This window comes from Tachyglossus aculeatus, chromosome 6, assembly GCF_015852505.1.
Source record: "Tachyglossus aculeatus isolate mTacAcu1 chromosome 6, mTacAcu1.pri, whole genome shotgun sequence".
NCBI classification, from domain to species: domain Eukaryota; kingdom Metazoa; phylum Chordata; class Mammalia; order Monotremata; family Tachyglossidae; genus Tachyglossus; species Tachyglossus aculeatus.
The window spans coordinates 43686102-43712868 of NC_052071.1; the positions used below are offsets into that span (position 1 = coordinate 43686102).

At 47.0% G+C, this 26767-nt stretch overlaps 1 protein-coding gene across 4 annotated transcripts in view; it reads left to right on the top strand.

Annotated features, from left to right (window-relative positions):
• The window catches only part of KLF8 (Kruppel like factor 8), a 258834-nt gene that overhangs the window by 157481 nt on the left and 74586 nt on the right, over positions 1-26767 (top strand). For 2 of the 4 annotated variants that reach the window (XM_038748305.1, XM_038748307.1), the window contains exon 1: positions 15080-15199. The exons of the other annotated variants lie outside the window; for them this stretch is intronic. In XM_038748305.1, coding sequence (XP_038604233.1) covers positions 15131-15199 — 69 coding nt within the window. In that variant the 5' untranslated portion in view covers positions 15080-15130. Of the gene's footprint in view, positions 1-15079; positions 15200-26767 lie in introns of those variants that run through there. 4 annotated transcript variants of the gene reach the window in all.

Consider the following 26767-nt stretch of genomic DNA (forward strand, 5'->3'; position numbering starts at 1 on the left):
CCCAGTGGATTGCCTTCTCTCTTTATACACATCCAGCCCCACCCTCACGCTGTTTATTTGTGAGGGGTGGGGGGAGTGGTATCTGTGGAAAGCAAAGGTCCTCCCTATTAGGTGGGGTGTGGTCCTTTAATAGCCACCAGGGCAGAAGCATTCCAGGAGTTCAGTACAGGCCCCAGCTCCACCCGATTCCCAAGGGCCAGAGTCCAGCGCGGAAAAGAGAGGCAGCCTGAGTGAGTCAAGAAATTCATTCATCCATTTGTATTTATTCATTCATTCATTCATTCAATCGTATTTATTGAGCGCTTACTGTGTGCACAGCACTGTACTAAGCACCTGGAAAGTATGGTTCAGCTGTAAAGAGAGATAATCCCTGCCCACAGTGGGCTCACAGTCTAGAAGGGGGCAGACAGACATCCAAACAAGCAAACGGGCATCACTAGCATCACTGTAAATAAATAGCATTATAGATATATACACATCAAAACAAGTGAACAGGCTTTAATGTAATAAATAGAATTATAGATATGTGCACATAGACGCAAGTGTTGTGGGGCTTGGAGGGTGGGTAGAGCAAAGAGAGTTGGGGCGATGGGGAGGGGAGAGGGAGATGAGGAAAAGGGGGCCTTAGTCTGGGAAGGCCTCTTGGAGGAGGTGAGCCATCAGTAGGGCTTCGAACTGTGAGCCCACTGTTGGGTAGGGACTGTCTCTATATGTTGCCAACTTGTACTTCCCAAGCGCTTAGTACAGTGCTCTGCACACAGTAAGCGCTCAATGAATACGATTGATTGATTGAAAGGGGGAAGTGTGATTGTTTGGCGGATTTGAGGAGGGAGGCCATTCCCGACCAGAGATAGACTTGGGCCGGGGGTCGACGTCGAGACAGGCGAAAACGAGGCCCGGTGAGGAGGTGAGAGGCGGCAGAGGAGCGGAGGGTGCGGGCTGGGCTGGAGAAGGACAGAAGGGAGGTGAGGGAGGAGGGGGCGAGGGGATGGACTGCCTTGAAGCCCAGAGTGAGGAGTTTTTGCTTGATATGAAGGTTGAGAGGCAACCACTGGAGATTTTTGAGCTGAGGGCGGGTGACGTGCCCAGAGTGCTTCTGTAGAAAGATAATCCGGGCAGCAGCGTGAAGTATGGACTGAAGCGAGGAGAGACAGGAGGTTGGGAGGTCAGAAAGGAGGCTGATGCAATAATCCAGTCGGGATAGGATGAGTGATCGTACTAACGCGGTAGCAGTTTGGATGGAGAGGAAAGGGCAGATCTCGGCGTTGTTGTCAAGGTGAGACTGGTAGGCTTTGGTGATGGATTGGATGTGTGGGGTGAGTGAGAAAACGGGTAGAACACGGCCTTGGGAGTCAGAAGGACCTGCGTTCTAGTCCGTGCCCTGCCACTTGTCTGCTGTGTGGCTTTGGGCAAGTCACTTCACTGTTCTGTGCCTCAGTTACCTCATCTATAAAATGGGGAAGGAAATTATGAGCCCTACGTGGGAGAGGGGCTGTGTCCAACCCAATTTGTTTGTATCCACCCCAGTGCTAGTAAAGTGGCTGGCACTAATAAGCTAGTAAGTGCGTAATAAATATCACAATTATTACTGTCTGCTGAACACTCTACTAAGTGCTTGGGAAGGTACAGTATAACAGGGTTAGTAGACATATTCCCTGTCTAGAAATCTAGAGAACATGGCTTTTCCCTTCTTCAGCTTTCATAAAAAGGACTCGGGGTCCCCCCTCCCCACCCCCCCAGCAAGCTATTTTCAGTCGGTCCTAAATTTTTTCTAGGTTACCGGTGGAGGGAGTTTAGAAGAGATGGGTCTTAACCATTGGAGGACCATGATGATCTCCACTCTGAAAATCTCTTTCCCAGGACTCTCCCATGTGGCAAATAATAATAATAATAATAATGCCGTTTGTTAAGCGCTTAGTATGTGCAAAGCATTGTTCTAAGCACTGGGGGGATACAAGGTGATCACGTTGTCCCACGTGGGGCTCACGGCCTTAATCCCCATTTTACAGGTGAGGTAGCTGAGGCTCAGAGAAGTTAAGTGACTTACCCAAGGTCACGCAGAAGACATGTGGGGGAGCAGGGATTAGAACCCTTGACCTCTGACTCCCAAGCCCGGGCTTTTTCCACTGAGCCACGCTGCTTCTCAGCAGACCTACTGAAGGCTGAAGGAATTGATTTGGGGATCTAAGTTTTGAGCCTTTCTGATTTTGGGATCACTACCAAACATCCCTCCACTTTTGATTTTTCTGATTCCAGGAAGTCAAGAGATGGGTTATTATTAAGAAAAAGGAGAAGGAGTTTTTTCGAGGCTAGAAAGGTGCTCAAAAAATACAGCATCTAATTTCCTTGGGCCCCTCTTTCCTTCAGATGGTCTTCTTACCTTTATGAAAATGAGTAGAAATTATGCACAGGGCCCAAGCATATTGTAGGCAGTCAGAATAAATTGTTATACCGATTAACTTGTCTGCTCTTGTAATAATAATTGTGGGGGTTTTAAGTGGTATTTTTTAAGTGCCAGGAACCGGGCTAGATACCCTAATCAGGTTGGACACAGTATTAATCCCTGTTTTACAGATGAGGGAACTGAGGCACAGAGAAGTCAAGGACTTGCCCAGGGTCACACAACAGAAAAATGGCAGAGCTGGGATTAGACCTCAGGTAATAATAATGATGATATTTGTTAAACGCTTACTAGGTGCCAGGCACTGTTCTAAGTGCAGGGGTAGATACAAACTAATCGGGTTGGACACGATCCCCATCCCACATGGGGCTCCCAGTCTTAATCCCCCTTTTATTGGTGAGGAAACTGAGGCATGGAGAAGTGAAGTGACTTGCCCAGGGTCACACAGCAAACAAGTGGCAGAGCTGGAATTAGAACCCAGGTCCTTCTGACTCCCAAGCCTGTGCTCTATCCACAGGTCTTTCGGACTCCCAGGCACGTGCTCTATCCATTAGGCCATGCTGCTTCTCGTTAAGCGTCTACTATGTGCTAAGAGTTGGGGGAGATAGAAGATCATCAAATAAGACATTTCAGTGCCACACAGGACTCGCAGCCTAGTAGGGAGGACAGGTACCTGAGATTTATTTATATTAACGTCTGCCTCCCCCTCTAGACTGGAAACTCGTGGTGGGCAGGGAATGTGTCTATTTAAAGCAGTATGGTGTAGTGGATAGAGCAGGGATCTGGGAATCAAAAGGTCATGGGTTCTAATCCTGGCTCCGCCATTTGTCTGCTGTGTGATTTTGGGCAAGTCACTTCTTTGTGTCTCTGCTACCTCATTTGTGAAATGGGGATTAAAACTGCGAGCGCCACGTGGGACAACCTGGATTCCTCATATCTACCCCAGTGCTTAGAACAGTGCTCGGCACATAGTAAGCACTTAACAAATACCATTGTTATTATTATTATTATTATTATTACTGTTTCTCATTTAGGCACAGAATCGTGCATCAGAGTGCAGTGGACCAGCATCACACTACCAGGAAACTCTCCACCTCCATCTGAGACCTAAGTGATGGCATGAAGACAGCCTGATTAGGAGAGGAAGAGTCACTTTACCTAACACCCCTTAGTGGGATCTTCACAAATCTTCAGTTTTTGGGGGGTTGCCAAGTTAGCGCCAACTCAGCAAGAGACTGTAAGCCCTCCCTCCTGGACCTCAATAAATGTTGCTCTGTTGGGGCAGCGAATGTGCCTGCTAATTCTGTTGAATTGTACTTTCTTTGAGCACTTAGTATTCATTCACTCATTCAATCATATTTATTGAGGGAGGGCTTACTGTGTGCAGAGCACTGTGCCTGCTAATTCTGTTGAATTGTGCTTTCTTTGAGCACTTAGTATTCATTCACTCATTCAATCATATTTATTGAGGGAGGGCTTACTGTGTGCAGAGCACTGTGCCTGCTAATCCTGTTGAATTGTACTTTCTTTGAGCACTTAGTATTCATTCACTCATTCAATCATATTTATTGAGGGAGGGCTTACTGTGTGCAGAGCACTGTGCCTGCCAATTCTGTTGAATTGTGCTTTCTTTGAGCACTTAGTATTCATTCACTCATTCAATCATATTTATTGAGGGAGGGCTTACTGTGTGCAGAGCACTGTGCCTGCCAATTCTGTTGAATTGTGCTTTCTTTGAGCACTTAGTATTCATTCACTCATTCAATCATATTTATTGAGGGAGGGCTTACTGTGTGCAGAGCACTGTACTAAGTGCTTGGAAAGTACAGTTCAAAGAGAGATAATCCCTGCCCACACCGGGTTTACAGTCTAGAAGAGAAGCAGCGTGGCTTACTGTTAAGAGCCCGGGTTTGGGAGTCAGAGGTGGTGGGTTCTAATTCCGGCTCTGCCATTGTCAGCTGTGTGACTTTGGGCAAGTCACTTTGCTTCTCTGTGCCTCAGTTCCCTCATCTGTCAAATGGGGTTTAAGACTCTGAGTCCCCCGTGGGGCAACCTGATAACCTTTGTATCTGCTTACAAAGGTTACAGCATCTGCTGTATCTGCTTACAGCAGTGCCCAGCACATAGTAATTGCTTAACAGATACCACCACTATTATTATTAGAAGGGGGGGGGGGGGAGAGACATCAAAACAAGTAAACAGGCATCAGGATACATAAATAGAGTACATATATGGTACTAGATAGGTAGATCTAGTACAATAGATAGGTACATATATGCACAAGTGCTGTGGAGCGTGGAGCGGATAGAGCAAAGGGAGAGGCGATGGGGAAGGGAGAGGGAGCTGAGGAAAAGGGGGGCTTAGTTTGGGAAGGTCTCTTGGAGGAGGTGAGCTCTCATTAGGCTTTGAAGGTGGGGAAGTGAGCCAGTTTGGCCGATGTGAGGAGGGAAGGCATTCCAGGCCAGGGGTAGGACGTGGGCCGGGCGTCGACGGCGGGACATTTGAGAATCATCATCATCATCAATCGTATTTATTGAGCGCTTACTATGTGCAGAGCACTGTACTAAGCGCTTGGGAAGTACAAATTGGCAACATATAGAGACAGTCCCTACCCAACAGTGGGCTCACAGTCTAAAAGGGGGAGACAGAGAACAAAACCAAGCATACTAACAAAATAAAATAAATAGAATAGATACGTACAAATAAAATAAATAAATAAATAGAGTAAAAAATATGTACAAACATATATACATATATACAGGTGCTGTGGGGAAGGGAAGGAGGTAAGATGGGGGGGATGGAGAGGGGGACGAGGGGGAGAGGAAGGAAGGGGCTTCCAAGAATGAGGCCCAGTGAGGAGGTGAGCGGCACCAGATGAGCAGAGGGTGTGGGCTGGGCTGGAGAAGGAGAGAAGGCAGGTGAGGTTGGAGGGGCCAAGGGGATGGAGAGCTTTGAAGCCGAGAGTGAAGAGTTTTTTGCTTGATATAAAGGTCGATAGGCAACCACTGGAGATTTTTGAGGAGGGGAGTGACGTGCCCAGAGCGTTTCTGTACAAAGATAATCCGAGCAGCAGAGTGAAGTCTGGACTGAAGCGGGAAGAGACAGGAGGTTGGAAGGTCAGAAAGGAGGCTGATGCAGTGCTCTGCACATACTAAACGCTTAATAAATGCCACTAATGTATAATGCCACTAATGCCACTAATATATATATATATATATGTTTGTACATATTTATTACTCTATTTATTTATTTGACTTGTACATATCTATTCTATTTATTTTATTTTGTTAGTATGTTTGGTTTTGTTCTCTGTCTCCCCCTTTTAGACTGAGCCCACTGTTGGGTAGGGACTGTCTTTATATGTTGCCAACTTGGACTTCCCAAGCGCTTAGTACAGTGCTGTGCACACAGTAAGCACTCAATAAATACGATTGATGATGATGATGATGGTACAGTGATGATGATGGTACAGTGTTTGGAACTTTGGGACACCACCCTGCCTCAACCCAGCGATAAAAATGTCTTTTTGAAAGTGGGGAGCACACTCTTCTAGACTGTGAGCCCACTGTTGGGCAGGGACTGTCTCTATATGTTGCCAGCTTGGACTTCCCAAGCGCTTAGTACAGTGTTGCACACAGTAAAGCGCCCAATAAATACGATTGATTGATTGATTGATAATGGATTGCTTCTTCAGCCTGTTAAACGGCCATCAGTGACTAAACTGGGAGGGCTTCAGGTTAAAGGTCCCCTATAGTACTTTGTTGGCATGGGTTGAAATTTACATGAGAAGCAGTATGGCCTAGTGGAAAGAGCCCGGGCTTGGGAGTCAGAGGACGTGGGTTCTAATCCTGGCTCCGCCACTTGTCAGCTGCTGTGACCTTGGGCAAGTCACTTTACTTCTCTGCGCCTCAGTCTCCTCATCTGTAAAATGGGGATTAAGACTGTGAGCCCCACGTGGCACAACCGGATTACCTTGCATCTATCCCAGCGCTCGGAACAGCGCTTGGCACATCATAAACTCTTAACGAGCACCATAATTACTACCAGCCAAGCGCATTCACAAGCACACATTTATCATCATCATCAATCGTATTTATTGAGCGCTTACTGTGTGCAGAGCATTGTACTAAGCGCTTGGGAAGTACAAGTTGGCAACATATAGAGACAGTCCCTACCCGACAGTGGGCTCACAGTCTAAAAGACATATTTACTAAGACAGACGTTCTTAGACCAATGGAATATCTGCAGTGGAGGGGAAGAGGAACTTTAGCCAGGTGTTACCATCACTGTTGCCATAAAATAATAATGATAATAATAATAATAATAGTGCTGGTGTTTGTTAAGCACTTACAATGTGCCAAGCACTGTTCTAGGTGCTGGGGTAGATACAAGGTGATCAGGTTGTCCCCCGTGGGGCTCACAGTCTTAATCCCCATTTTACAGATGAGGGAACTGAGGCACAGTGAAGTTAAGTGACTTGCTCAAGGCGACATACACGGGAGTTTGCGAGTATAAATGTGTGCTTGTGAATGTGCGTGGGTGGTAAATAATAATGATGGCGTTTATTTAAGTGCTTACTGTGTGCAAAGCACTGTTCTAAGCGCTAGGGAGGTTACAAGGGTGGTAGTAATTATGATGCTTGTTAAGCGCTTACAATGTGTCAAGCACTGGGATACATACAAGGTTATCAGGTTGTCCCCCGTGGGGCTCACAGTCTTAATCCCCATTTCACAGATGAGGGAACTGAGGCACAGAGAAGTTAAGTGACTTGCTCAAGGCGACACACACGGGAGTTTGCGAGTATAAATGTGTGCTTGTGAATGTGTGTGGGTAGTAAATAATAATAACGGTGGCATTTATTTAAGTGCTTACTAGGTGCAAAGCACTGTTCTAAGCTCTGGGGAGGTTAGAAGGGTGGTAGTAATTATGATGCTTGTTAAGTGCTTACAATGTGTCAAGCACTGGGATACATACAAGGTTATCAGGTTGTCCCACGTGGGGCTCACAGTCTTAATCCCCATTAAATGGTGGAGCCGTGATCATATTTTGTCAATATGTTTTGTTGTCTGTCCCCCCCTTCTAGACTGTGAGCCCGCTGTTGGGTAGGGACCGTCTCTATATGTCACCGACTTGGACTTCCCAAGCACTTAGTCCAGTGCTCTGCACACAGTAAGTGCTCAATAAATCGATTGATTGATTGATTGATCAGAACCCATGACCTGTGCTCTTCCCACTAAGCTACCACTGGGTAACATGACTTCTGGGGGCATTGCCCCTAGGAACCAGCAAGGCAGGGAAATGGAGGGCACCTGCTGACAGTTCCCTGGATTTCCCACCTCTCCTGGCTCCGTCAGGAAATCCAGCTTCATTGGTATTGACGGACGGCTGTGCCTTTTTTTGTATAGTATTTGTTAAAAGCTTATAATAATAATAATAATGATGATGATGGTATTTGTTAAGTGCTTACTATGTGCAAAGCACTGTTCTAAGCGCTGGGGAGGTTACAAGGTGATCAGGTTGTCCCACCGGAGGCTCACAGTTTTAATCCCCATTTTACAGATGAGGTAACCGAGGCACAGAGAAGTTAAGTGACTTGCCCAAAGTCACACAGCTGACAGCTGGCGGAGCCGGGATTATAAGCTTGGCACTGTACCAAGCACTGGGGAGGTTACAAGGTGATCAGGTTGTCCCACCGGGGGCTCACAGTTTTAATCCCCATTTTACAGATGAGGTAACCGAGGCACAGAGAAGTTAAGTGACTTGCCCAAAGTCACACAGCTGACAGCTGGCGGAGCCAGGATTATAAACTTGGCACCGTACTAAGCACTGGGGTAGATACAAGCTAGTCAGGTTGGACACAGTTCCTGTCCCGTATGAGGCTCGCAGTCTTCATCCCCATTTTACGGATGAGGTAACTGAGGCACAGAGAAGTTGAGTGGCTTGCCCGAGGTCACACACCTGACTTTTAACTTCACCGGCTGCTTCCCTCCAGGAATGTCTTTTCCAGGAAGCATAGGATCAAGCGCTTAGTACGGTGCTTTACACACAGTGAGCGCTCAATAAATACTAATGATGGTATTTGTTAAGCACTTACTATGTGCAAAGGTCACACAGCAGACAAATGGCGGAGCCGGGATTAGAACCCATGTCCTCTGAGTCCCAAGCCCGGGCTCTTTCCGCTAAACCATGCTGCTCTGAATGAATTATTCAGTCAATCGGTTCTAGACTGTGAGCCCGTTGTTGGGTAGGGACCGTCTCTGTATGTTGCCGACTTGCACTTCCCAAGCACTTAGTACAGTGCTCTGCACACAGTAAGTGCTCAATAAATCCCACCAATTAGCTGTGTGACTTTGGGCAAGTCACTTAACTTCTTTGTGCCTCAGTTACCTCATCTGTAAAATGGGGATTAAGACTGTGAGCCCCCCGTGGGACAACCTGATCACCTTGTAGCCTCCCCAGTGCTTAGAACAGTGCTTTGCACATAGTAAGCGCTTAATAAATGCCATTATTATTATTATCATTATTAATAAATACGATTGAATGAATGAATGAATTTATTGAGGACTTACTCTGTGCTTAGCATTATACTGAGCACTTGGGAGAGTATAGTACCCTAGAATTGGTAGATCCAATCCCTTGCCCTCAAGGAGTTTACACAGTCTATGATGCCCTGGGTGTGTCTATCTATTTTATTTTGTTAATATGTTTTGTTTTGTTCTCTGTCTCCCCCTTCTAGATTGTGAGCCCGCTGTTGGGTAGGGACCGTCTCTATATGTTGCCAACTTGTACTTCCCAAACGCTTAGTACAGTGCTCTGCACACAGTAAGTGCTCAATAAATAAATACGATTGAATGAATGTGTCTGAGTCAGGGGGCTGTGAATATCCAGCGCTTAGAACAGTGCTTTGCACATAGTAAGCGCTTAACAAATGCCATCATTATTATTATTATTATTATTATTATGAGTGTGGGTCGGTTTCTGCCTCTGCTGATCTAATCAGGGGTATTTACCGAGCGCTTATTGCGTGCAAAGCCCTACTGTGAGCGCTTGGGTTCCCTGCCCACAAGGAGCTTACAGTCTAGAGAGGGAGACAGACATTACAATCATGCATTCATTCATTCAATCGTATTTATCGAGCGCTTACTGTGTGCAGAGCACTGTACTAAGCGCTTGGGAAGTACAAGTCGGCAACATATAGAGACGGTCCCTCAATTACTAACATGTACACGGGTCTACTCTAACTTCTCTTCTCTCAAACCTGTATGAAGCTCGGTGCCCTCGGCTGGTTTTAATATAACTTGAATGTGACTCTCGGCACTGAAGTTATAATAATAACAATAATAATAGCATTTGTTAAGCACTTAGTATGTGCGAAGCACTGTTCTAAGCGCTGGGGAGGTTACAAGGTGATCAGGTTGTACCACGGGGGGCTCACAGTTTTCATCCCCATTCTACAGATGCGGTAACTGCAGAAGCAAGTTGACACTTTCTGTCCAACCCTATTAGCTCGGATCCACCCTAGTGCTTAGTACAGTGCCTGGCACATAGTAAGCGTCTGACAAACACCACAATTATTATTATTACTTTCTGCCTTCAAGTGCATTCTCATTAGAGTTTTTCAAAAGTATGGGTAGGATTGGGGGAAAAAAATACTGTACTAGTTGATTACCAGTAGATTAGTAGTTTACTAGTTGATTGATAATAATTATGGTATTTGTTAAGCGCTTACGATGTGCCAGGCACTGTTCTAAGCGCTGGGGTAGATACAAGATAATCGGGTCGGACACAGTCCCCGTCCCATACGGGGCTCACAGTCTTCATCCCCATTTTACAGGTGAGGGAACTGAGGCCCGGAGAAGTTAAGCGACTTGCCCAAATTCACACAGCAGACGAGTGGCGAAGCCAGGATTAGAACCCATGACCTTCTGATTCCCAGTCCCCGGCTCTATCGACTGCGCCATGCTCCCCGGAGGAAGCAGCGTGACGGGAGGGAGTGGACTTGATTTTAGAGAATTAGGAAGAAAAAAAAATGTTGTCGTCCTTAAAGTGTCAGTGACACACATTACCAGATTCGGGGGAAACTTTGGGGAGCGCTTACTGTGTGCAGAGCACTATACTAAGCGCTTGGGAAGTAGTGACCACCAATGCTCAAACAGAGGGCATTTACTGGAGGCGGCAGTTATCAGGCGGTGTCTAGACTGTAGCCTCTAGATTGTAAGCTCTTTGTGGGCAGGGAACGTGTCTGCTGTTGGAGTGTTATATTGTCCTCTCCCAAGCTCTTAGTACCTTCATTCAGTCAGTTGTATTTATGGAGAGCTTAAAGTGTGCAGCGCACTGTACTGAGCACTGGGGAAAGTAGGACACAACAATAAACCGTGACATTACAGTGATCCGCACACAGAAAGCGCTCAGTAAATACTTTTGGTTGATTAGATGATGGCAAAGTGGGGTATTGGGTGACCAACCTTGCCCTGAGGGTTTCCCGGTAACGTAGTCCTAGTTTTGAGAAAAGGGTTTCTAGGGCCGCATAATAATAATAATGTTGGTATTTGTTAAGCGCTTACTATGTGCAAAGCACTGTTCTAAGCGCTGGGGAAAGTAAGACACAACGATAAACCGTGACATTACAGTGATCCGCACACAGAAAGCGCTCAGTAAATACTTTTGGTTGATTAGATGGTGGCAAAGTGGGGTATTGGGTGACCAACCTTGCCCTGAGGGTTTCCCGGTAATGTAGGCCTAGTTTTGAGAAAAGGGTTTCTAGGGCCACATAATAATAATAATAATAATAATGTTGGTATTTGATAAGTGCTTACTATGTGCAAAGCACTGTTCTAAGCACTGGGGAAAGTAGGACACAACAATAAACTGTGACATTACAGTGATCCACACACAGAAAGCGCTCAGTAAATACTTTTGGTTGTTTAGATGATGGCAAAGTGGGGTATTGGGTGACCAACCTTGCCCTGAGGGTTTCCCGGTAATGTAGTCCTAGTTTTGAGAAAAGGGTTTCTAGGGCCACATAATGATAATAATAATAATAATAATAATAATAATAATGTTGGTATTTGATAAGTGCTTACTATGTGCAAAGCACTGTTCTACGCGCTGGGGAAAGTAGGACACAACAATAAACCGTGACATTACAGTGATCTGCACACAGAAAGCGCTCAGTAAATACTTTTGGTTGTTGAGATGATGGCAAAGTGGGGTATTGGGTGACTAACCTTGCCCTGAGGGTTTCCGGGTAATAATAATAATAATAATGGCATTTATTAAGCGCTTACTATGTGCAAAGCACTGTTCTAAGCGCTAGTTTTGAGAAAAGGGTTTCTAGGGCCACATAATAATAATAATAATGTTGGTATTTGTTAAGTGCTTACTGTGTGCAAAGCACTGTTCTAAGCGCTGGGGTAGATACAAGGTAATCAGGTTGTCCCACGAGGGGCGCACAGTCTTCATCCCCATTTTACAGATGAGGGAACTGAGGCCCAGAGAAATGAAGTGACTTGCCCAAAGTCACACAGCTGACAAGTGGCAGAGTCGGGATTTGAACCCACGGCCTCTGACTCCAAAGCCCTCGCTCTTTCCACTGAGCCACGCTGCTTCCAATGGGAGCTCTCAGTGCTGGGTGAGACTCCTCCCATGCCCCACCTCGAGGGAGAGGTAGACCCCCTAACGCTAGCCTTTTTTTCTTTTGAGTGGTATTTATTAAGCACTTATTACGTGCCAGGCACTGTCCTGAGCGCCGAGATAAATACAAGTTAATCAAGTTGGACACAGTCTCCGTCCCACAAGAGGCTCACTCTCTTAATCCCCATTGTCCAGATGAGGGAACTGAGGCCCAGAGAATCAATCATTCAGTCAATCGTAGAGGCAGCATGGCTCAGTGGAAAGAGCATGGGCTTTGGAGGTCATGGGTTCAAATCCCGGCTCCACCACTTGTCAGCTGTGTGACTTTGGGCAAGTCACTTCACTTCTCTGGGCCTCAGTTCCCTCATCTGTAAAATGGGGATGAAGACTGTGAGCCCCACGTGGGACAACCTTGATTACCTTGTACCCCCCCCCAGCGCTTAGAACAGTGCTTGACACATAGTAAGCGCTTAACAAATACCAACATTATTATTATTTATTGAGCGCTTACTGTGTGCAGAAGTGAAGCGACTTGCCCACGGTCGCCCAGCAGACGTGTGGCAGAGCCGGAATTAGAACCCAGGGCTCTGCGCTCTTCACTAGGCCGTGCTGCTGGAGTTGTCGTTGATTGCTAAGGTTGTCCCGTCAATTGCAGTTAGACTGTGAAGACAGTTCTCGGGGACAAATTGCCGCGGGGGATTAAATCAGCTGAAGTGCTGTTTCCCGGTATTTGAGATCTTCCGCAACTAGGCGCGAGTTCTAATTGCGGCTCTGCCACTGCTCTGCTGGACAAGTCACTTCACTTCTCTGGGCCTCGGTGACCTTATCTGGAAAATGGGGATTGCGACCGTGAGGAGTCCCACCTGGGATAGCAACTATGTCCACCTCGATTTGCTTATATCCACCCCAGCGGTTAGTACAGCGACCGGCACGTAGTAAGTGCTTAACAAATAGCACAATCGTCATTATTATTATTATTTAGGGGGCCATTTCCCTCCCTCCCAACCTCCTGTCCCCCACACACCCACCCACATGCCCAAGACCACTTCCATCCCCCTTTTCTCTCCCCCTTCCCCATCCACCCCTCCCCTCCCTCTCCGGGGCCTTATTTCAGGGAACCCACCCTGACCTCTCTGTCCTTGCTGGTATCACACTGTCCGTTGCCATGGAGAGGGCGCGCTGACTCTAAATATCACAACCGTTGTCAGGTTTCTTCCCCCCTCCCAACCCCTTTCCCTTAAGAAAAAATAATAAAAATCCTTGCATTCCTCCTTATTCTCCTCCCTGTAGTCTTTCGTAAAGCAAGGAAATAGGTGGCTGGATGGGGCATTTGGGGAGGCTTTTACACGCCCCTTCTTTGCAGGAGAGAGGGAGCTGAATGGATTAGGAGCTGTACCTGGGGATTGGGTGGAGGGGGGAGGAAGAGGAGGAGGGGATGGGGAGAACAGGAGGAGGAGGAGGAGGAGGAGGAAGAGGAGTTGGAGATGGGGAGAACAGGAGGAGGAGGAGGAGGAAGAGGAGTTGGAGATGGGGAGAACAGGAGGAGGAGGAGGGGGTAGGGAGAGCAGGAGGAGGGGGAGGAGGAGATGGGGAGAACATGAGGAGGAGGAGGGGATGGGGAGAGCAAGAGGAGGAGGAGGGAATGGGGAGAGGAGGAGGAGGGGATGGGGAGAGGAGGAGGGGATGGGGAGAGAAGGAGGAGGGGATGGGGAGAGAAGGAGGAGGGAGGGGATGGGGAGAGGAGGAGGAGATGATGGGGAGAACAAGAGGAAGAGGGGATGGGGAGAGGAGGAGGAGGAGATGATGGGGAGAACAAGAGGAAGAGGAGAGGATGGGGAGAGGAGGAGGAGGAGATGGGGAGAACAAGAGGAAGGGGAGGGGATGGGGATAAGAAGAGGAGGAGGGGATGGGGAGAGGAAGAGGAGGAGGAGGAGAGGATGGAGAGAACAAGAGGAGGATAGGATGGGGAGAACAGGAGAAAGAGGAGGAGAGGATGGGGAGAAGAGGAGGAAGAGGAGGCAGGGGAGGAGGGGATGGGGAGAAGAAGAGGGGGAGATGGGGGGAGGAGGGGATGGGGAGAAGAAGAGGGGGAGATGGGGAGAAGAGGGGATGGGGAGAGGAGAAGGAGGAGGAGAAGGAGGTGGGGAGAAGAGGAGGGGAAGGAGAATAGGAGGAGGAGAAGGCAGAGGAGGAGGGGGATGGGCAGAAGAGGAGGAGGGGAAGGAGAATGGGAGGAGGAGAAGAAAGCAGAGGAGGTGTGGATGGGGAGAAGAGAAGGGGGGAGAAGAGGAGGAGGGGAAGGGGAATAGGAGGAGAAGAAGGCAGAGGAGGAGGGGATGGGCAGAAGAGGAGGGGAAGGAGAATAGGAGGAGGGGATGGGGAGAAGAGGAGGAGGGGATGGGGAGGAGAGAAGGAGGGGATGGGGAGAAGAGAAGGAGGGGGGAGAAGAGGAGGAGGAGGAGGGGATGGAGGGAAAGGAGGAGAAGGGGAAGAGGAGGCGGCGATGGCGGAGGGGAGAGGAGGCGTTGGCCGCGGGCTGTCGGGCGGGGCGGGGCCGTTGGCGGCGGGGCGGGGCGGGGCCGGACCCCAAACCGGCCCCCCTCCCCCATCCCCCCTCCCCCCCCTCCGGCTGGGGGGCGCGGCTCCGTTTGAAGGCGGAGCCCCGGGACGCACCTGTCACATCCCACGGCCGCTCCCCGGCGCCCAGCGGGAGCAGCGGGAGGAGCGGGAGCAGCGGGAGGAGCGGGAGCGGGAGCGGGAGGTGCTGCTGCTGCGGCGGCGTTTGGGGAGGGATTTTTTTTTTATTATTTTATTTTTTACGATTGCGTTCGTTCCGTGGTTTCTTTTTGTATTTTCGTCGGGGGGCGGGCTGGAGGGCGGATGGGGCGGGGCTGGGTGTGACTCCGCCTCCTCCTCCCCCTCCTCCTCCTCCTCCTCCCGGAGGCCCTCCGGCCGGCCGCCCGTCCTCCCCCCCGCCCGCCCCCCGCTGGGCCGGTCGGACTCATTCATCCGGCCGCACTTCCCGAGCGCTTAGCGTGCGCAGGGCCGAGCCGAGCCGAGCCGAGCAGGGCGCTGTAGTGAGCGGCCGACCTCAGCATGATCCTCCCCTTGGAGGGCCGGACCGCCGCGACCCGCAGGAGCAGCCCCCACACCCGGGCCTGGGCGGTAAGTCCGGGACCCCCGGGGGGCTCAGCACGCTGCCCCCAGCGAGGCCCGCCCCGCGCTCCGCGTGGCCATGACGGCCCCAACGAATGACGAATAATATTAACGATGATAATAATAATGATGAGGGTGTTTATTAAGCGCCTACTATGTGCAGCGAATGATGGGCACCGCGGCCGTTGGGCTGCGGGAGGGACTGCCATCCGTGCCAATCGCATTGATTGAGCGCTTACCCTGTGCGAAACACTGCGTGTCTATACGTTGGTTCAGATTTATTACTCTATTTTACTCGTACTGTCTGCGGAACACTAGATGTACCTATGTTGGTGCGGATTTATTACTCTATTTTACTCGTACTCTGGGCGGAACACTATATGTACATAGGTTGGTACAGACTTATTAGTCTATTTTACTCGTACACTGCGCGGAACACTATATGTCTATATGTTGGTACAGATGTATTACTCTATTTTACTCGTACTCTGGGCGGAACACTATATGTCTATATGTTGGTACAGATGTATTACTCTATTTTACTCGTACTCTGGGCGGAACACTATATGTACATATGTTGGTACAGACTTATTACTCTATTTTACTCGTACACTGCGCGGAACACTATATGTCTATATGTTGGTACAGATGTATTACTCTATTTTACTCGTACCCTGGGCGGAACACTATATGTACATAGGTTGGTACAGATTTATTATTCTATTTTACTCGTACTCTGCGCGGAACACTATATGTCTATATGTTGCTACAGATGTATTACTCTATTTTACTCGTACTCTGGGCGGAACGCTATATGTACATAGGTTGGTACAGACTTATTACTCTATTTTACTCGTACACTGCGCGGAACACTATATGTCTATATGTTGGTACAGATGTATTACTCTATTTTACTCGTACCCTGGGCGGAACACTATATGTACATAGGTTGGTACAGATTTATTATTCTATTTTACTCGTACTCTGCGCGGAACACTATATGTCTATATGTTGCTACAGATGTATTACTCTATTTTACTCGTACTCTGGGCAGAACGCTATATGTACATAGGTTGGTACAGACTTATTACTCTATTTTACTCGTACACTGCGCGGAACACTATATGTCTATATGTTGGTACAGATGTATTACTCTATTTTACTCGTACTCTGGGCGGAACACTATATGTACATAGGTTGGTACAGACTTATTACTCTATTTTACTCGTACTCCGCGCGGAACACTATATGTCTATATGTTGCTACAGATGTATTACTCTATTTTACTCGTACTCTGGGCGGAACACTATATGTACATGGGTTGGTACAGATTTATTATTCTATTTTACTCGTGCCCTGTCCGGAACACTATATGTCTATATGTTTGTACAGATTTATTACCCTATTTTACTCGTACTCTGTGCGGAACACTATATGTGCATATGTTTGTACGCATTTATTACTCTATTTTACTCGTACTCTGTGAGGAACACTATATGTCTATATATTTGTACAGATTTATTACCTAATTTTACTTGTACTCTGCGAAACACTATACGTCTATATGTTGGTACAGATGTATTACTCTATTTTACTCGTACTCTGCGGAACACTATATGTATATATGTTTGTACAGATTTATTACTCTATTTTACTCGTACTCTGTGCGGAACACTATATGTACATATGTTGGTGCAGATTTATTACTCTATTTTACTCGTACTCTGTGCGGAGCACTATATGTCTATATAGTGGTACAGACTTATTACTCTATTTTACTCGTACTCTGTGTGGAACACTATATGTCTATATGTTGGTACAGATTTATTACCCTATTTTACTTGTACTGTGTGCGAATCACTATATGTACATATGTTGGTACAGGCTTATTACTCTGTTTTACTTGTACTCTGTGTGGAACACTGTATGTCTATATATTTGTACAGATTTATTGCCCTATTTTACTTGTACTCTGTGCGAAACACTATATGTCTGTATGTTGGTACAGATGTATTACTCTATTTTACTCGTACTCTGTGCGGAACACTATATGTACATATAGTGGTACAGACTTATTACTCTATTTTACTCGCACTCTGTGCAGAACACTATATGTACGTATGTTTGTACATATTTATTACTCTATTTTACTTGTACTCTGTGCGGAACACTATATGTACATGTGTTGGTACAGATTTATTGCTCTATTTTACTTGTACTCTGTGCAGAACACAATATGTCTATATATTTGTACAGATTTATTACCCTATTTTACTCGTACTCCGTGCGGAACACTATATGTACATATGTTGGTACAGGTTTATTACTCTATTTTACTCGTACTCTGTGCGGAACACTATATGTACCCACTGTTGGGTAGGGACTGTCTCTATATGTTGCCAACTTGGACTTCCCAAGCGCTTAATACAGTGCTCTGCACACAGTAAGCGCTCAATAAATACGATTGATGATGATGATGATACGTACATATGTTTGTACAGATTTATTACTCTATTTTACTCGTACTCTTGCGGAACGCTATATGTACATATGTTGGTACAGATTTATTACTGTATTTTACTCGTGCCCTGTCCGGAACACTATATGTATATATGTTTGTACAGATTTATTACTCTATTTTACTCGTACTCTGTGCGGAACACTATATGTGCATATGTTTGTACAGATTTATTACTCTCTTTTACTCGTACTCTGTGCGGAACGCTATATGTGTATATATTTGTGTGTATATATATATATATATATATATTCCCCACAGCACCTGTATATATGTATATATGTTTGTACGTATTTATTACTCTATTTTACTTGTGCGTATTTATTCTATTTATTTTATTCTGTTAATATGTTTTGTTTTGTTCTCTGTCTCCCCTTTCTAGGCTGTGAGCCCGCTGTTGGGTAGGGACCGTCTCTCTATGTTGCCAACTTGTACTTCCCAAGCGCTTAGTACAGTGCCCTGCACGCAGTAAGCGCTCAATGAATACGATTGACCGAATGACTGCTAAGCACTGTCATTCCCATACAATGGGACTCAACCTGTCCCACGTGGGGCTCACAGTCCCCATTTGACAGATGAGGCTCAGAGAAGTTAAGTGACTCGCCCAAGGTCACACAGCAGACAGGAGAAGCAGCGTGGCTTCAGCGGAAAGAGCCCGGGCTTTGGAGTCGGAGTTCATGGGTTCAAATCCCGCTGTGTGACTTTGGGCAAGTCACCACTTCTCTGGGCCTCAGTTCCCTCATCTGGAAAATGGGGATGAAGACTGTGAGCCCCACGTGGGACAACCTGATCACCTTGTCTCCTCCCCAGCGCTTAGAACAGTGCTTTGAACATAGTAAGTGCCTAACAAATGCCATTATTATTGCATTATTTATTATTATTATTATTATTATTATGTGGCGGAGCAGGATTCGAACTCCAAAGCCCGGGCTCTTTCCACTGAGCCACGCTGCTTCTCTAATGAATGAACCCACTCCCCCACCCCATCTCCGGGCTGGGGACGGGGCGTCCAGCCCAAAGTTGCAGGGAGGGAACGCTCAGTACAGTCCCAAGCAGCGCGGCTCAACGGAAAGAGCCCGGGCTTGGGATTCAGAGGTCCTTCATACGTTCATTCAATCGTATTAATTGAGCGCTTACTGTGTGCAGAGCACTGTACTAAGCGCTTGGGAAATACAAGTTGGCAACATATAGGTCCTGGGTTCTAATCCCGGCTCCGCCACTCGCCTGCTGTGTGACTTTGGGCAAGTCACTTCACTTCTCTGGGCCTCAGTTCCCTCAGCTGGAAAATGGGGATGAAGAGTGGGAGCCCCCCCGGGGGACAACCTGATCACCTTGTCGCCTCCCCAGTGCTTAGAACAGTGCTTGGCACATAGTAAGCGCTTAACAAATGCTATTATTATTATTATTATTATTATTATTGTTATATTCTCTGGGCCTCACTTCCCTCAGCACTTAGAACAGTGCTTGGCACATAGTAAGGGCTTAATAAATGCTATTATTATTATTATTATCTGTAAAATGCAGATGAAGACTGTGAGCCCCACGTGGGGCAGCCTGATCACCTTGTCACCTCCCCAGCGCTTAGAGCACTGCTTTGCACCTAGTAAGCGCTTAATAAATGCCGTTACTATTATTATTATCGTTATATTCTCCGGGCCTCAGTTCCCTCAGCGCTTAGAACATAGTACGCGGTTAATAAATGCCATCATCATTATTATTATTCTCTGTAAAATGGGGATGAAGACCGTGGGCCCCACGTGGGTCAACCTGATCACCTTGTCATCTCCCCAGCGCCTAGAGCAGTGCTTGGCACCTAGTAAGCGCTTAATAAATGCCATTATTATCATTATTTTTATCTGTAAAATGGGGATGAAGACTGTGGGCCCCACGTGGGTCAACCTGATCACCTTGTCACCTCCCCAGCGCTTAGAGCAGTGCTTGGCACCTAGTAAGCACTTCATAAATGCCATTATTATTATTATTATCTGTAAAATGTGGATGAAGACTGTGGGCCCCACGTGGGTCAACCTGATCACTTTGTCATCTCCCCAGCGCTTAGAGCAGTGCTTGGCACCTAGTAAGCGCTTAAAAAAATGCCATTATTATTATTATTATTATTATCTGTAAAATGGGGATGAAGACTGTGGGCCCCACGTGGGTCAACCTGATCACCTTGTCACCTCCCCAACGCTTACAGCAGTGCTTGGCACCTAGTAAGCGCTTAATCAATGCCATCGTTATTATTATTTTTATCTGTAAAATGGGGATGAAGACTGTGGGCCCCACGTGGGGCAGCCTGATCACCTTGTCACCTCCCCAGCGCTTAGACCAGTGCTTGGCACCTAGTAAGCGCTTAAAAAATGCCATTATTATTATTATTATTATTATTATTTTTATCTGTAAAATGGGGATGAAGACTGTGGGGCCCTCGTGGGTCAACCTGATCAACTTGTCATCTCCCCAGCACTTAGAGCAGTGCTTGGCACCTAGTAAGTGCTTAAAAATGCCATTATTATTATTATTTTTTTTATCTGTAAAATGGGGGATGAAGACTGTGGGCCCCACGTGGGTCAACCTGATCACCTTGTCACCTCCCCAGCGCTTAGAGCAGTGCTTGGCACCTAGTAAGTGCTTCATAAATGCCATTATTATTATTATCTGTAAAATGGGAATGAAGACTGTGGGCCCCACCTGGGTCAACCTGATCACCTTGTCACCTCCCCAGCGCTTAGAGCAGTGCTTGACACCTAGTAAGCGCTTAAAAAATGCCCCTATTATTATTATTATTTTCATCTGTAAAATGGGGATGACGATTGTGGGCCCACGTGGGTCAACCTGATCACCTTGTCACCTCCTCAGCGCTGAGAGCAGTGCTTGGTACTAGTAAGCGCTTAATAAATGCCATCATTAATTAATGACTTAACCGGGAAAAGCTCACTAAAGGCGAGGGCGCGATAGGGGGGTCAGGGGGAGGGGGTCTTTGGAGACAGAGAGCCCCCCTATTTTCCCCCACCCCTGCTTTGGGAAGAGGGACGCGGACCCTTTAAGAGCGGGGCGGCGCCTTTAAGGCCCCGCCAACGCTGCCGCCTGAGGCCGCCAGGGGGCGCTGCGGCGCCGGCCCGTGCGGGCGCATGCGCGGCCGGATCGGGACTGGCAGCAGGGCCCTCCTTCCTCTGATAATAATAATAATAATAATAATAATAATAATAGCATTTGTTAAGCGCTTACTCTGTGCAAATCACTGTTCTAATTGCTGGGGGGGATACAAGGTGATCAGGTTGTCCCACGGGGGGCTCACACTCTTCATCCCCCATTTTACAGATGGGGGAACTGAGGCCCAGAGAAGTGAAGTGACTTGCCCCAAGGTCACACAGCAGACAGGTGGCGGAGTCAGGATTCGAACTCATTCATTCATTCAGTCATATGATAATAATAATAATGACGGTGATGGTATTTGTTACAGCGCTTATTATGTGAAGAGCACTGTTCTGAGCACTGGGGTAGATTCAAGGCTTTTGTTAGTATGTTTGGTTTTGTTGTCTGTCTCCCCCTTCTAGACTGTGAGCCCACTGTTGGGTAGGGACTGTCTCTATATGTTGCCAGCTTGTACTTCCCAAGCGCCTAGTACAGTGCTCTGCACACAGTAAGCGCTCAATAAATACGATTGATTGATTGATTTGACAGATGAGGGAACTGAGGCCCAGAGAAGTGAAGTGACTTGCCCAAGGTCACACAGCAGACAGGTGGTGGAGTCGGGATTCGAACTCATTCATTCATTCAGTCGTGTGATAATAATAATAATAATAATGATGGTATTTGTTACAACGCTTATTATGTGAAGAGCACTGTTCTGAGCACTGGGGTAGATTCAAGGCAGTCAACTTGTCCCACATGGGGCTCACAGTCTTTATTCCCCATTTGACAGATGAGGGAACTGAGGCCCAGAGAAGTGAATTGACTTGCCCAAGGTCACACAGCAGACAGGTGGCGGAGTCGGGATTCGAACTCATTCATTCAGTCGTATGATAATAATAATAATGATGGTATCTGTTACAGCGTTTATTATGTGAAGAGCACTGTTCTGAGCACTGGGGTAGATTCAAGGCAATCAAGTTGTCCCACGTGGGGCTCACAGTCTTCATTCCCCATTTGACAGATGAGGGAACTGAGGCCCAGAGAAGTGAAGTGACTTGCCCAAGGTCACAGCAGACAAGTGGCAGAGCCGGGATTAGAACCCGCGTCCCTCTGCCTCCCAAGCCCGAGCTGTTACCACTAAGCCGCAGAGAAAGTGCTCAGCGGGCCTGGCAGTCAGGAGGACCTGGGTTCTAATCCCTCCACCGTATGTCTGCTCTGTGACGTTGCACAAGTCACTTCATTCCTTCAATTGTATTTGTTAATAATAGTAGTAATAATAACTATGATATTTGTTAAGCACTTACCAAATGCCAGGTTGGGGTGGGTGGATACAAGCAAATCGGTTTGGACTCAGCCCCTGTCCCACGTGGGGCTCACAGTCTCATAGCCCCATTTGACAGAGGAAGTAACTGAGGTCCAGAGAAGAGAAGTGATTTGTCCAAAGCCACACAGCAGACAAGTGGTGGAGTTGGGATTAGAACCCGTTCATTCAATCGTATTTATTGAGCGCTTACTTTGTGCAGAGTACTGTACTAACCCAGACCTTATGACTCCCAGACTCGGGCTCTGTAGTACAGTGCTCCGAACAGAAGTTGTCTAATAAATACCATCGAGTGCCTCAGTTTCTTCACTAGCGATGGTCCTCATTGAAGGTTATTTTCTAAAGATAATAATGATGGCATTTGTTAAGTGCTTACTATGTGCGAAGTGCTATTCTAAGCACTGGTGGTGGGGGGATAGAAGGGGATCAGGTTGTCCCACGAGGGGCTCACAGTTTTAATCCCCGTTTTACAGATGAGGTAACTGAGGCCCAGAGAAGTTGTGACTCGCCCAAAGTGGCGGAGGCGGGATTAGAACCCATGACCTCTGGCTCCCAAGCCCGGGCTCTTTCCACTGAGCCACGCTGCTTCTCTAATAATGGTATTTGCTAAGCACTTATTATTAAATAGAAGAAGCAGCGTGACTGAGTGGAAAGAGCCCGGGCTTGGGAGTCAGAAGTCGTGGGTTCTAATCCAGGCTCCGCCACTTGTCAGCTGTGTGATTTTGGATGAGTCACATCACTTCTGTGCCTCAGTTACCTCATCTGTAAAATGGGGATTAAGACTGTGATCCCCATATGGGACAACCTGATTACCTTGTCTCTGCCCTAGTGCTTAGAACAGTGCTTGGCACACAGTAAGTGCTTAACAAATACTACTATTATCATCATTATTTTTATTATTATCGTTAAAGACCCTCAAAGAAAGGAGAGGTCAGATGTGGCTCTTTCAGTGCCTTCAACCTCCTTGCAGGACCCTCAAGGAATGGGTCAGGGAGTGAGAAGGTCATGGGTTCTAATCCTAATCCGCCACTTGTCTGCCGTGTGGCCTTGGGCAAATCACTTCACTTCTCCGGTACCTCAGTTACCTCATCTGTAAAATGAGGATTGAGACAGTGAGCCCCACGTAGGACAGGGACTGTGTCCTACCCAATTTGCTTGTATCCACCCCAGTGCTTAGTACAGTGGCTGGCTTGTAGGAAGCGCTTAAGTACCGCTGTTTTCGTTAATAATAATAATCACAATTGGAGAAACTGAGGCAGCCAAGCCACTGTACGTCTCCAAAGTCATGTAGGCCACTGCTAGGTTGGTGATGGGTTTCCTGGCTTCCAGTATAGCCATCTTGGCACTTGATTAGGTCACCTCTTAAGCAAAGGGCCAAAAGACTCACCCTTTCTCCACGACCTTTGGTTGTGGGAAGTGCTTGGGTTGGTCAGAAGCTGATTTATCTGATCCCTGAGGGACTTTCGGGGCTGGGGAGTGGCAATTGGGCAAATCGGAGCCTTGTCTCTGCCCACCATTCACGTGCACTGTCAATCAATCAATCGTATTGAGCACTTACTGTGTGCAGAGCACTGTACAAAGCGCTTGGGAAGTACAAGTCGGCAACATATAGAGACAGTCCCTACCCAACAGTGGGCTCACAGTCTAAAAGTCTCTCCCCCTTGTCCCCCTCTCCAACACCCCCTTCTTACCTCCTTCCCTTCCCCACAGCACCTGTATATATGTATATATGTTTGTACGTATTTATTACTCTATTTATTTATTTTACTTGTACATATCTATTCTATTTATTTTATTTTGTTAATATGTTTGGTTTTGTTCTCTGTCCCCCCCCTTTTAGACTGTGAGCCCACTGTTGGGTAGGGACTGTCTCTATATGTTGCCAATTTGTACTTCCCAAGCGCTTAGTACAGTGCTCTGCACATAGTAAGCGCTCAATAAATACGATTGATGATGATGATGATAAAAGGGGGAGACAGAGAACAAAACCAAACATACTAACAAAATAAAATAAATAGAATAGATATGTACAAGTAAAATAAATAAATAAATAGAGTAATAAATATGTACAAACATATATACATATATACAGGTGCTGTGGGGAAGGGAAGGAGGTAAGATGGGGGGGATGGAGAGGGGGACGAGGGGGAGAGGAAGGAAGGGGCTCAGTCTGGGAAGGCCATTGTGTCAGCTCATTGTGGGCAGGAAATGTGTCTCTTGTTATATCGTATTCTCCCAAGTGCTTCGTACAGTGCTCTGCAACCAGTAAGTGCTCAACAAATGCGATTAACAGACTCATGTGGAATTGGCCTTCAGCTTGAAGGTACCACTTTTAACAGCGGTTTTTGTATCCATGGGTGTGAAGCAGCAGCATTCTTTGGAGTTCAGTATATAGGAGGGCCACCAATGATGACATTGGACCCTCCGCTTCTCCGCCGCTAATCTCCTCACCGTACCTCGCTCTCGCCTGTCCCGCCATCGACCCCCGGCCCACGTCATCCCCCCGGCCTGGAATGCCCTCTCTCCCTCTGCCCATCCGCCAAGCTAGCTCTCTTCCTCCCTTCAAGGCCCTGCTGAGAGCTCACCTCCTCCAGGAGGCCTTCCCACACTGAGCCCCTTCCTTCCTCTCCCCCTTGTCCCCTTCTCCATCCCCCCCATCTTACCTCCTTCCCTTCCCCACGGCACCTGTATATATGTATATATGTTTGTACATATTTATTACTCTATTTATTTTACTTGTACATATCTATTCTATTTATTTTATTTTGTTAGTCTGTTTGGTTTTGTTCTCTGTCTCCCCCTTTTAGACTGTGAGCCCAGTGTTGGGTAGGGACTGTCTCTATATGTTGCCAATTTGTACTTCCCAAGCGCTTAGTACAGTGCTCTGCACATAGTAAGCGCTCAATAAATATGATTGATTGATTGATTGATGACAATAATTATGGTATTAAACTAAACACTACCTATATGCCATTCGCTGTCCTAAACGATGAGAAGCCGCGAGGCTCAGTGGAAAGAGCCCGGGCTTTGGAGTCAGGGCTCATGGGTTTGAATCCCGGCTCTGCCAATTGTCAGCTGTGTGACTTCGGGCAAGTCACTTAACTTCTCTGGGCCTCAATTCCCTCATCTGTAAAATGGGGATTAAGACTGTGAGCCCCCTGTGGGACAACCTGATCTTGTATCCTCCCCAGCGCTTAGAACGGTGCTTTGCACGTAGTAAGCACTTAATAAATGCCATTATTATTATTATGAGGTAGAGAAATGCCGGACACAGTTCCTATCCCACAGGGTGCTCATGGGAGGAAGGAGTAGGATTTAATCCCCATTTTACAGAAGAGGAAATTGAGGCATAAAACATAATAATAATTGTGGTATTTGTTAATAATAATGGTGGTATTTTTTAAGCTCTGAGTATGTACGAAGCACTGTTCTGAGCCCACTCTTTTAGACTGTGAGCCCACTGTTGGGTAGGGACTGTCTCTATATGTTGCCAACTTGTACTTCCCAAGCACTTAGTACAGTGCTCTGCACACAGTAAGCGCTCAATAAATACGATTGATTCACTGATTGTTCTAAGCGCTTACTATGTGCTGTAGTAAGCGCTGGGGTGGATACAAGCAAATAGGTTGGATACAGTCCCTTGTCCCACGTGGGGCTCACAGTCTCAATCCCCATTTTACAGATGGCAACTGTAAATCCCATTTTACAGAGGGAACTGAGGTGCGGAGAAGTTAAGCGACTCGCCCGAGGTCACACAGTAAGAAAGTGGCAGAGCCGGAATTTCAGGCCCGAGCTCCTGCCATTAGGCCACACTGATCTGTTCGGGATTTTAAATGCGGTACCTTTATTTGATGAAGCCAGAGAGACCGATCTGGGAGGGGGCGGGGGAAGGCCTTGTGGCATCTGAAGAGGACAGATGCACACAGTAAGCGCTCAATAAATACGATTGATGATGACAAAGTGGCCGGCTCTAGATTGTAAGATCCTTCAGGACAGGGCTCACGTCTGCTAACCCTCTCCCAGGTGTTTAGTTCCCGTGCCGTGCGCCTAGTAAATAATAAGTACACGAGACTGATTGATCTCTAGGCCAGCCCTCACTGAGCAGTACTGCCCTCGGTGTTTCGAGGCGTCTGCTTGGCTAAGGTTTCACCCCGGGGGGCGTTCAGAAAGGGTCAGAGTAACCCCCTCTCTAGTGCTCTGACTACCAGCATTTCTGGTCCTATGACAAGATATGTCCTTCTTAGAGATCTAGGAAGATCTCTAAACTGTCGATTTGTTGTGGGCAGGGAACGTATCAGCCGGCTCTGGTACTGGACTCTCCCGAGCGCCTAGTAATAATAATAATAATAATAATAATAATAATAATAATTATTATTATTATTATTATTATTATTATAATGATGGCATTTATTAAGCGCTTACTATGTGCAACGCACTGACAGTGCCTAACACTACCAAACTCTCAATAAATACCATTGATGATGATGATGATGATGAGGTAAATACCAGGGCCAACATCCTGGCACATCCTGTTTACACTTCTGGCTTGGGGCTGTTGTTGATTTAAGGCGACTTCATGCATCCCTCCACTATCATGCAACTA